Source organism: Artibeus jamaicensis, unplaced genomic scaffold (assembly GCF_021234435.1).
Source record: "Artibeus jamaicensis isolate MK-2021 breed Jamaican fruit bat unplaced genomic scaffold, CSHL_Jam_final contig_354, whole genome shotgun sequence".
NCBI lineage: Eukaryota > Metazoa > Chordata > Mammalia > Chiroptera > Phyllostomidae > Artibeus > Artibeus jamaicensis.
This window is the reverse complement of record NW_026521803.1, coordinates 19,493,532-19,505,801: the sequence shown is the minus strand read 5'-3', so window position 1 is coordinate 19,505,801 and position 12,270 is coordinate 19,493,532. Positions and strand designations below refer to the sequence as shown.

The window sequence follows — 12,270 nt, the reverse complement described above, 5'->3', positions numbered from 1 at the left end:
TTCTTCACTTGCCCTCTGGATGATTTCATACACTGCATCTACTTAGTTATTCTCCACACCCTAATAATTCACAATCTTATGCTTCAGTGCAGATAGTTTTTCTTTTAGACTTGTATGTCCAATTCCCTACTGAATTTCTAGTTGCATGCCTCCAAACAGTTCAGACTCACTGTGTCTGACACTGAATTCATTATGTCCTTGCTCCTGGTCAGACTGCCTCTCCCCTAGGTTTCACTCTCAGTAAATGGTAATTCTGTTTTTTCAGATACCCATGTGAGAAATTAGGTGTCATCTTTAACTCTCTGTGATACTGTGATTTATAATATATCATGCTCTCCTTTCTCCTCCTACCCCATATACCACATATAGTTCCCTCAGTTCTTAAGATTGCTTTCCATTTCAATTAATCATATTGTCATTTCTTTCTAATTGCAGTAGCTTCCAATATTGTTGAATCCATTTAGGAAATTGTAGCCAGAGTTGCAGAGCTTATCATAACACTCCCTTGCCTGGTAGTGATTTCTCATTTGTCTGAGAGATCAAGTCAGATGTTGTGAGCCCTGTCTACCTCTTCAGACTGCTCTCTCACATATCTTCCACGCACATAATGTATAGTTTGCAGTTTAAGCTAAGCAAACCTCTCATTTCTTTTTATATTGTATCTCCTTAGAATTTAATAAAGTATTTATTGACTGCTTATTATGTCACTGTTTAGGAGGGAAGGGTTCTAAGTAGAGGGATTACGTGGCAGAAACAGTAATAGAGCTGTGTGCTGGGTATGTTTGAGGTTTGTGTGGGAGAAGATATTTAGGGACTGTGGAGTGAGAGGTAGCCAGAAAGCAGAGCATGTTCATCCTGTGGCCCAGGATAAGGATTTTGGCATTATTCTCGGTAGGGTTGGCCCCTCTTAGAAGATTCAGAGCAGTGTGATCTGATTTACATTGGTAGAGAATAGTAAGAGAGTAGAGTCTGGGAGACCAATGAGAAGATTTAAAAAATCCAGGCGGGAGATAATCGTGGCTCAGTCTACAGTGGTAGTGATGAAGGCTATAGGAAGTAGCTCTGAGTAGTGTTTGCTACTTCCCCGTGTATCCAGTCTTTAGATCTTAGATTAAATATCACTTCCTGATACACCCTTCCCGATCTCTCTGGAACTGAGCCAGGTCTGTCACACTTTGTTCTCTTTCTTGACACTTAACAAAAACAGCTGCTAGAAAGCCCCATTTGTCTCTCCTGAGTCAAAGATAGTGCCTTGATCAATAAATATTCCTTTAGTAAATTTCGGAATCACTGTTAGAAATCTTTCTTAGCCTCATGTTCAGCGCCCATTAGGTTAGGGGCATCGTCTTTATAAATCCCTAGCAGCCAGTACTAACACATTTGCCTTATTTGTAATTTTTTGTTTAACAATACGTTGATGAACCTTTTAAATGAAGTGAGAAGTATGTCTGCCTTCATCATTGCACTCCTGAATTGCTGGTTAAATGGTGATGCTCAGTAAACATTTGGACAGGTTTTTCAGGGAATGTCTGGTTTTATTTAAAATCACCATTATGTTTTCAATAGTACAACGCATTGTTACCATTATTATTTTTTTTCTTTAGTGAAACTGATGAGAGTTGTAAGAAGCACCTTGGAAGAGTGTTATCTATTTGGGAAGAAAGGTCTGTTTATGAAAATGATGTATTAGAACAACTTAAGCAAGCTTTGTGTAAGTATATAATCTTTTATTATAATCTCTTCATTAAAATGTATTCTTTCACCCTGGCTGTTGTGGCTCAGTGGATTGAGTGCCAACCTGCAAGCCAAAGGGTCGCTGGTTCAATTCCCAGTCGGGGCACATGCCTGGGTTGTGTGTCAGGTTCCTGGTTGGGGGTGCACAAGAGGCAACCACAGATTGCTGTTTCTTTCCCTCTCTTTCACCCTCCCTTCCCTCTCCAACAATAAATAAACGAATAAAATCTTTTACAAAAAGAAAAATGATTGTAGACTTGATTACCTCTAGCTTGTGGGCTCAGTCCCAGTAGGAGTGTGTACGGAAGGCAGCCCACTGATGTATCTCACCTTGCTGTTTCTCTCTCGCTCAAATCAATAAACATATCCTTAGGCTTGGGTTTAAAAAATGCACTCTTTCATTAAAACTTAAATTTTCTTAAAATTCAGATGGCGATAAGAAGGCTAGGAAGCGACCCTACGAACAGATAAAGGTAGATGACAACGAAAACTGTTCCTCCCTGGGCTCTCCAAGTGAACCACCACAGGTAGAGGTTCCTGTCTGTTGGGGGAGTCACACGAATCACTGTTACTTCATGTGGCCACCACACTTTATTACTTTCAGTGTTCTACTGTTGTAAATGGATTTTTTTATTTTTATTTTTTTTACTTTTGGGTATAAGACTCTACATGAAAATCGCATTTTCTGATTAACAGGTTGCTTATATTTTAATATGTATTGTATATTAGGGCAATCATTTTGTTTAGAAAGGGGATTTCTGATTGGTTAGTATGATTAGGTTTGGTTCGATATCCACGATTTAAACAGTTTCTTAAATAAAACATATAAAACTGTTTATTTGTATGACTTAAGTACACTAAAAATTCCATTTCTAGAGATGACACTGCCCTTTGAAGTATTTTTGCTTTGAAACATGCAAAAATGAGTGTTAAAGTAACAAGTATGTATTCATATAGTTCTAGGTAACTATGATAGGACAGTGTAGTTCCATAGTAAGAAAGATGGATTAGACTTAATATTCCACGTCCTTTCAGGCTGGTATAGTATAGCACTTCTTACCCATTAGATGATTCCAGAAAGACATTTTTAACTTTTAATTATGTGGGCATTGATTCTTAAAGCTTCCTCCTTCTATGTTTCAAATATATAGGAGGGGCAGATAAAATTTAAAAGGAGAAAATGAAGACATAGCCATACTCTTAAAACAAGGTAATTATCATGGTGGGCTAGAATTGTTACAGAAACATAACTCAGTATATGAGCTACAGTCTTTCTCCTGTTGAGCATTGATCTGGAGGCAGACATGGGTTGCCAGAAATTTGTATCCTAGAGCATAGCAAGAACTCGCAGTGCTCCGTGGGAGTTGGAGGACTGGACCTGAACTTACTACATAAAACCAGAGGCTGAGTGGGAGCTCTTTCCTCTGAGACAGGAGCTTGAAAGAAAGATACAGTTAATTACTTCCTAGAACTGTGGATTGATGTCAGTGTTAGTCATACTAGGGAGGCGGAAAGAATTTGACCAAGGTACTCAACTAGGACCGGAGCCAAGTTACCTGTTGATTCAGTGACAGGAATGCGGAAGCCCATTTAGTCACGATGGATAAGAGCTTGATAGAAAAGTAAGAAGAACATAACATTTGAAACAGCCAAATACTAAGGTTTATATGTCTTTCCATTTGGTAATAACACAGAATCGCTTTGTGTTAAGAGCTTTTTTTGATTACATGAATAGTATGTATCCAAGTTCTAGGCAGAGAGTCTGGTCTTCTACTCTCCCTGATGAAACAGTAGCCTCGTTGTACTTCTTACAAGTATCTTTGAGCAACCACCGGATTCTTTTCTAGTAGTATATAAATGTTGTTTTTATATTGACCACTTTCAGATTCCTTGTACTGCTTAATTCTCGATGGTTCAGTTTTGTGGACACCACTTTATTTATAAGTCATTCTTATAAAGAATGACCAAAATTTTCTTTGTAGGATCCAGTCAAACACATTTCATTCTCTTCTGTTAGAAAGTCCTAGGCTAGTGTTGATTCAGACAGCTTTGCTCTCTTCTCTCATCCATGACCCAGCATTGGGAACCAAGAATTAACTCATATAGGAATGTGAAGATGTGATGGGAATTAGTTGTGGTTAAAACATGCATGCATTGTCAAGACCATAAAGCCAGGCTTCTTCTTAGAACTCTAGAAAATTTTAGAACTTCCTAAGGATGGTGGAAAATTTTTATACATGTCAATTGGGGTATGATGAGAAACAAGCTTCCTGTTAATCGTCATTGCTATTAAGCTTATTCTAATTGTAGAAAGAATATATCTTATAATGAAATTATTTTTTTAGCATTGGAACTTGTAACATATAGTAATGAATTAAAAGTACACTCGGGATAGTATATTTCTTACTGGGTTCCAATTATTCTCATGATGTTTAATCACTTAGTATTTGCTAGACCCCAATAATAGCTTTTTTGGGGGGGGTAAGGGAATAGCTTAAGAAAAAATAAGTAACTGGCTGTCAGTATGGTCTTACTATGTATAAAATTGGTAATTCCCTAGATTTTTCTATTATGTGTATAATTACCTAGTGACCCAGGATTTACTTTTAGACATTTAGGAAAAAGAAAAGAAAGTATGTGAGATAGGATGGGGACAAGTAAAAAGAAAGTTTAATCATTTTTCTTTGGAATAAATTTATAGACATTGTGAATTGTGAAATCACTGGGAAAGATTTCCCTTCTCTCCTAATTATAGCTGGTATGTGAAACAGTGCAACTAAAATATTCAGATAAAATAATTTTTATACTGGTTAAGCATTATATAAATATTAGTCATCAGTTATATGGAATTTTGTAATATTTTGATGACCTATTAAACTATAGAATAGTCGAAGGCACCATGTTAAACATATTCCAAAGCTACATTTTTCATGTGCTTTAACTTAGAAATAGTGTTGAAGACTCTTCTATGTTGTGATAGAAGATAATTTGTATCCCCTGCTCCCAAAATTCAATTTCATATTAAAAAATTCTTCTCATGTACAATGACAATGTAATGAATATATCATACATGAAACTTGTATTCTCCAGGTTTAAATTATAGCCTGTCTTCTCTTTTACTACTGTGTGTATTTGGCTTACAAACTAGTCACATCAATTTATTGTGAGATAATTATTTTTACACTGTCTCCACCACTGGAATATGAGTTCCCGGTGGCTAAGGGCCATGTCTCAGTTATATGTTTCCAATTTACGTATTTCCAGTACCTGTCATAGTGTAGCTGCTTTTTCTTAATGTATAAAATAAATGGAGTGTCTTCTAAAGTAGTTTATATTTGAAGCTTTGAACTAGTAAGTATAGCTCATAAGGATTAAGAAATATGAAATAAATTTTGTCTTGTTATTTGTTTAAGCTTCATTTATTTTTGGTTCTAAAGTTGTATAATTTTTTAGACTCTAGATCTTGTTAGAGCATTACAAGATTTAGAAAATGCTGCTTCCGGTGATGCAGCAGTTCATCAGAGGATAGCTTCTTTACCTGTTGAAGTCCAAGAAGTGTCCCTACTAGATAAGATAACAGGTGAGACATTCTAAATGTGACCTGAATTTGAGGGGGGCGTTTGGGTGAGTGAACAGTATATGGCATTGTTTTTGTTTTGTGATAATTTTATTATGTGCTTTTCTTAGATAAAGAATCTGGAGAAAGGCTTTCTAAAATGGTAGAGGATGCTTGTATGTTGCTGGCAGATTACAATGGCAGATTGGCAGCTGAAATAGATGATAGGAAGCAACTCACTCGAATGTTAGCAGATTTTCTTCGTTGTCAAAAGGAAGCCCTTGCAGAGAAAGAGCATAAATTGGAAGTGCGTAACCTTTTCCTTCTTTAGTGTTTATTTAATTTATTTTGGTAGGAATTTTTAAATATCTTGATGTTCTTGCACATTTTGCTTTTTTTTTTTTAACATAGACCTTTTTTAGACGGTGGCCCAGGTAAGCTACTACGTGCATTAATGGGTTTCTTTTTACTTGAATCAAATCAACCTGCCTAAGTAAACTTAGAGATTTTAATTAGAAGAGTTGGTTGCATTTAAAAATTTCTCATTTAAATGAGATTCCAGTTATAATAATTTACTTTATGAGTTTAAATCCTTATTTGCAAGGACAAAAGTAATGGGAAAATAGCATATGTTATAAATCTCATGTCATGTACAGTGAGTTATGGTTGGATGTATTTAATTCCTGTTCTGAATACATGTGGTCTTTTGGGTATACAATTAATAAATAAGACTTTGAGTCATAGACTTTGTTGTGGGTATGCTAGTTCTCAGTCTCTTTGTTCTTGAACATCAGTTTTGCCCAGGAAGGTCATCTTCATGTTACTCCTTTGTTCTATCCCTGCTTAACATATTACAACCCTACACACGCCCGCCCCAGCTCATACACACCCTTAGGTAGAGAGTCATTACTTCTTTAAATTGAATGATGGTTGATAATGATGAGAAGCTTGGAGGTGCAGCATTTTTAAAAAAAGGCACTCCCATGTTTTGGTTTTTTGTTGTTTTTTTTTTTAGCAGGGTAGCCATGGTCAGAAATGGATGAGCCAGATTTGGTTTTATAAAGAATTTTTCATCTGATTTGTTCTTGTTTAAATTGTTTACCATCTAGCAATTTCTTATTCTAATAATACATAGGAAAATTTCAAATTTGTCTGGATTCCTTTATTTAGAGCTCATTCTCCGCAAATTTGTAGTTATGATACTACTTTTCTTCACTTTTATTTATTAGTGCCACCCATTTGGGGGTGTCAAGACCATATGTGTATAATTGCAGTATTTCTATAAGGTTTAGTTCTTGTTTCAGCGTACTTACAACTGTGCCAAAGATAGTTGCATTTCTACATGTGAGAGCATTGTATTTGATAAAGTACTAGCAGCAATGCTCTCACCCCCCAATTTCTTAGCTTTTAATTTAGCATTACCCCTTTGCAATCTGTTCTTTCTCTGTTCACATACACACTCTCAGAACATAGTTGTTGACACCGTGCACTACCTTTAGAGATGTTGTCTAGTGCTCCAGAGAAAGGAAAAGGGAATTTTTTTAAACCATACTTTCAGTAGTTAACTTACCAGTTTTTGGTCTTGTAATGGAACTTCAACCTTAAACATATTGTTACTTGTTCTGTTGTAAGCAGAATTAAGGGTAAGTCATGTCATACAGTTTTTGTCTCCAGTCTTTCGGCATGCTTTCCTTAACTTCTGTTGAGCTTCTGTTGCAGGTATTGGACATGGCCTGTCTTCTAATGATGTCATCACCATTAGCATATTCTTCCTGCTAAAAATAAATATCAAACTCCAAAGTCTGTATTGTCTCATGATTTTGAAAATTGAAGAGAAGACTGAAACTTTGTTATTCTGCTTTATACTGCTTTCTCACTTATGTTGGTTATTTATTACTGGTTACAAAATAGAATTTATGTTTGTTTCAAATGTAAATGTAGAAAATAGAACAGATACTACCGCTCACCCTCTTTCTCCAGTGTGATGAAGCTGATGATGATAATAATAATAATAATAACAGTAACATTTACCATATATATCAGATACTATTCTAAGCACTCCATATATATCAATTCATTTAATCCTATATAGCAGGAATTACTATTATCCCCATTTTACAGGTAAGGTAACTGAGGCACAAGGATATTAAATAACTTCCCCAAGGTCACAATCAGGTAGTGAATTATTTAGAACCCAGGGAATCTGCCAACAAAAAGACATATTTGCTTTTAAGTTTTACTTACATGTAAAATTACAGCAAAACTAAGTCCCATCTCTGCAACTGTTTCTGCTTCCTTGAACTTCCTCACAGGTAATCACTGTCTTGAAATAAAGTCTTCTAGGAGCTCTTTTGTTTTGCTTTGTTTTTCAGCATGAAGTTTTATATTCGGAAGAAACCACAGGGTGTCCAACCTGTGGCCCACAGGCCGCAGCAGCCCAGGGTGGCTCTGAATGCAGCCCAACACAAAATCATAAATTTACTTAAAACGTTACGATATTTTTTGTGATTATGTGTCTTAATATATGGCCCAAGACAGTCTTCTTTTAGGGGGACCCAGAGATGCCAAAAGGTTGGACATTCCTGAATGATGTTAAACACTTTTTTACAAGTGAAGAAATATTTAGTTTTCTAATAAACTAGGAGGTTGTTCCACAGAACTTTTTGTAAATTATCACTTATAATTGATTCCTTTGTCATAAAGTAGGAAAATGATGAGATAGACATTTTTTTGTACTAAGAAGATACCACTTTAAAGTTGAGACTGAGAGGTCAAGATTTATACTTAAAAATCAGCTGTGATATAATCGGCTTTAAGTTACCTGTTTTTGAGCAACAGCTGTGATTCACCAGATAGTGGTGTGTCGTTAATTATTCTTTTTTTTTTAATGGACATCTAAAGTGAAACTTCAGGAGTTGGCTTTATCATATTCTTAAGGAGGCCATTATTAAAGCATTTGTTAAGAATGAAAACAAGTGGTTTGTTTTTTAATTTTAGAAATTATGAATTGTTATTTTTGAAATTTATGGCTAACTTTAGCTGGTTATTAAGTAGATAGCAAAATAGACTATTGATTAATTTGTAGATTGCTATGGGAATCATTTCAGCATTCAGAAGTTGCAGTTATTGCATAAATTACATTCACTAAGCTTGAAGGCATTCATGGATTAGGGGACTTAGAATGACATTTTGATTTTTGTGTTTTTGGAGAGGAAGCAATATATAGATCAGAAATTCTTTCATACATAATGAAATAGTTTTTACTCAGTTTTGAATACTTTTTTCATAGTGTACATCATATAATAAGAAAGCATGCTTTTAGAAAATCCCTATGTATCTCATAGTACATTGATCTAGTTAGTTTAAATTGCTAGGCTTCCATAGAAAATTGGAAATCACCATTTGATGATTCTTAAAAGGAAAAAATTGCTCAGTTCCAAGAGGACAGTGTTTGTTTTGCAGTTTTACATCAGTATATTCAGATTTAACTCATTAAAATGAGGGTATAGTATTTATTGTATGAATGTTTGTTTAGTTTCTGTCCCTAATGGTGTCAGAATGCATCCACTGAGTTGCATATTTTAGTCTGTGCTTTATATGTCATACTGTAGAGAACTGATGACAGGTTTGTGTGGTTGGGCAAGAATATCTGCAGGACTCATTCTCAGAAGTAGAATAGAATAACTAGGTCAAAGGGAATGTGTGTTTTCAGTATTGATAGTATACTCAAGTCCTGTAAAACCTATGCCTTTTTAAATTCGTCGAAGTATGAGTGCATCTTCTCTTTTACAACCTTGTCCACTCTGCCAGTGATCTTTTAAATTTTTCTATTTTGATAGGTCTGGTTTTTCTGTGTTTATTCATGTTGATCATCTTAATTTTTTCCCCTTTATTTTTATTGTTGACGCTAATCCAGATGTCCCCATGTCCACCCCTTTCGTTGTCCATTCCCCCATCTGGCCATCATCACACTTGTTGTCTGTATGAGTTATGGGTAGATGTTCTTTGGCTAATCCTTCACCTACTTTTATCCAGTTCCATTTTGATCATCTTTTTAAAATATTTATTAGCCATTTTATTTCTGCTGTTAATTTTCTATGTTCTTTGCATACTTTTCTGTTTGTTTCTCAGTTTGTATATTAATATTTGCCTCTTGCTTTTATAGATTCTGGGCTTTCTGGATATAATTAAAATGGCTTTCTCAATTCATAACTATAAAAATACTATGCTAGTTTTTGTAGTTTTTTTCCTAATTCTATTTTCTAGGGGTTTTTTTCCCCTGGTTTGTATAATGTCAGGATATAACTAGTAATTTATAAGTGATAGTAGATGTCTCCTCATCAATTAATGATTAATGATTTCATTAATGGCTCAGTTTATCTTTTACTATGTTGTGAAGTGCCATTTATGTTATACTTAATTCCAGTATCTATACGTGGGAATGTAGTACTTACTCTGTTCTACTGGTCCATTCTCTCACCCGTCTTTTAAATTATACAGTAGACTTTTGTTTGTGTTACTTTTTGGTATTGTTTGTATTATAGTTTTACTTAATTATGATTGTGTACATGATTTTTACTTTCTTTCCATTTGTTTTATACATACTTGCCTATATAATATTTTAAATGACAACATTTGCTAAGTAGACATTTTTTATTAAGTTATTTTTCAGTTATGGTTTAGAGTTAAGTGGACTTAATTTACTTGGTTTTGCTGTTTTTGGACATACTGTTTACTTTAGTTTGTCCCTCTATCTGCTAGGCAGTATATTCCAGGTTTTCGAAGAGTGCTTACTTTCATAAAGCTTTGTTTTTCAAAACATTCAGTTTCCATTTTTTTAAATGCTTAAGATAAATTTTGTTTTGCCCAAGATATTTAATGATTAGAAATTTCTGTTGTGATACTCTTAATGTAGAAAATAAGAATGTCTTAGTATATATAGCACTGAAAATGCAAATTTAAAAATCTATTGCACCCTGGCTGTGTGGCTCAATTGGTTGGAGCATAGTCCTGTACACCAAAACTTTGCAGGTTCCATTCCGGATCAGGGCACAAACCTCGGTTGTGGGTTTGATCCCTGGCGCCTATGGAAGGCAACTGACTAATGTCCTCTCTTACTGCCCTCTCCGTCTCGCTTGCTCTCATCGCATTTCATCTCATCCTCATCTCTCAACTCTCTTCCTCCCTCTCTCCTCTCCTTCCCCGCCTCCTCACTCTAAAATCCATAAACATGTCCTTGAGTATGGATTTCTTAAAAACCTATTTCATGGTAGCTTTTTGATGGTTATTGACTTATCACTGTACCAATATTATTCAAGGGCATAGTAGTAAGAATATGGGAATTGATTATGGAGTCTTTCATCTGTGATTCAGTTATTTTTATCTTAACTGTTTTTCCATCGAAATCACAGATTAGATTCAGAAATAATTTAGTAAGATGGAACTTAGTGAATTTCTCAAAAAAAAACTTCTTAATGGCTCCTTATATTATTTTTGACACCTAAATATTATTACACATAAATTTTTAATGGTTGATTTATTGATCTTCAAAGAATTATGTAATCAACTATTATTTTTATCATAGGAAGAAAGCCACCTAAGAAAAAGGCTTAGCACTGTGTACTAGCTCTGTGTGTTGTTTTACATACTGTCCTTTTCATGTAATTTACTATATGCATCTTATATCAGTGTTTTCCTTTTTAATATATGGTCATATCCTAATTTGGTGTATGTTTTTTACGATCAAGCGTTTCCATTGCTCTGATATTATAAACAGTATTGCAGTGAATAACTTCAGTTAACTTCTTACCCATATATGAGTATATCGCCTGTAATGAATTCCTAAAGATGAAATTGCTGATTCACATTAAAGACTCAAGACATGTTATCAACATGACTTTCAGTAAGATGGTACCAGGTCATTGTCTTTGATGATCCCCAAATATCATCATCTGTAGGTCTTCTCCTGTGCCATTTTATTTTCTCCAGAGAAAATAAAATACTTCAGGTTTGCCAGGTAGGTGACATAAGTCATCTGTCTTCAGAGTAGTACATTAGCTCTCATTTCTGTGTTTAAATTTCCAAGTACAGATTTCTGGCTTGGTTTCTTATCCTACATCTTTTGGATCTGTGGGATAAGAGTTTTAATAGACTGATACAAAGATTTTTCAGTTAACCCTTATTGTCACCCTTAAGACTCACCATTACATTTCATGGAGCTTTGGTACCTCAAAGTCATAAGCCTCTCTACCTATCCACAGTTTCTCAGGATGAATTATCTTACTTTTAGTCATTATACCTTCCTTCAGTTTTTTCCATCTTCTCTTTCAAGTTTCTTGACATCTTTGTTACTGTGGTTCTCTCTTCATCCTTGTGGGTTTCTGTTTTATAAATTGATTTATTAATTTAGTGGCATTTTTGGAGGGAGCTAAGCATGGGTTCAGTTTGTTATATAAATGGAAGCCCTTCTGTGTTTTATTAAATGTAACTACAGTTGACTCTCAGCACAGATTTGAATCATGTGGGTCTCCTTATAGGACTTGGTGGGGGTCAGAAGTTACATGCAGATTTTTGATTGTGGGAGTTGTCGGCGCCATTAATGCCCATGTTGTTGAAGTGTCGACTGTGTAACGTGTCTTTCGTAACTCTGCCAAACCACCCTAAGTGGTGGTTGTACACTGCCTGGATATTAACAACTGGTCTTCCTGTCCCTCTCTTAACTTTATACATCACTGCAGCTAGATGGATCTTTTAAGAAGAAATCGGGTCTCGTCTTACCCCTATTCAAAACCCTTCAGTGTTTCCCATTACATGTTTGGATCTTCCTTTAAACCCAGTAGCCATGTAGGTCTATGGGATTACAGGTCATGATTCTTCATTCAACCTTATCTTATTGTGCAGGCTCCCAGACATCCATTTTGGTCTTCAAGCAGATGAAGCATGTTTTCATCTCAGGGTTTTTCTTTTCAGATGGTTAACAG

The 12,270-nt window shown here is 35.1% G+C and overlaps 1 protein-coding gene across 3 annotated transcripts in view; it reads left to right on the top strand.

The window, feature by feature from the left end:
* The window catches only part of RPRD1A (regulation of nuclear pre-mRNA domain containing 1A), a 57,173-nt gene that overhangs the window by 26,170 nt on the left and 18,733 nt on the right, over window positions 1–12,270 (top strand). For 2 of the 3 annotated variants that reach the window (XM_037154471.2, XM_037154472.2), the window contains 4 exons: window positions 1,605–1,711; window positions 2,164–2,261; window positions 5,188–5,314; window positions 5,422–5,597. In XM_037154471.2, coding sequence (XP_037010366.1) covers window positions 1,605–1,711; window positions 2,164–2,261; window positions 5,188–5,314; window positions 5,422–5,597 — 508 coding nt within the window. Of the gene's footprint in view, window positions 1–1,604; window positions 1,712–2,163; window positions 2,262–5,187; window positions 5,315–5,421; window positions 5,598–7,009; window positions 7,106–12,270 lie in introns of those variants that run through there. The other variant, XM_037154473.2, reaches the window with a different exon arrangement.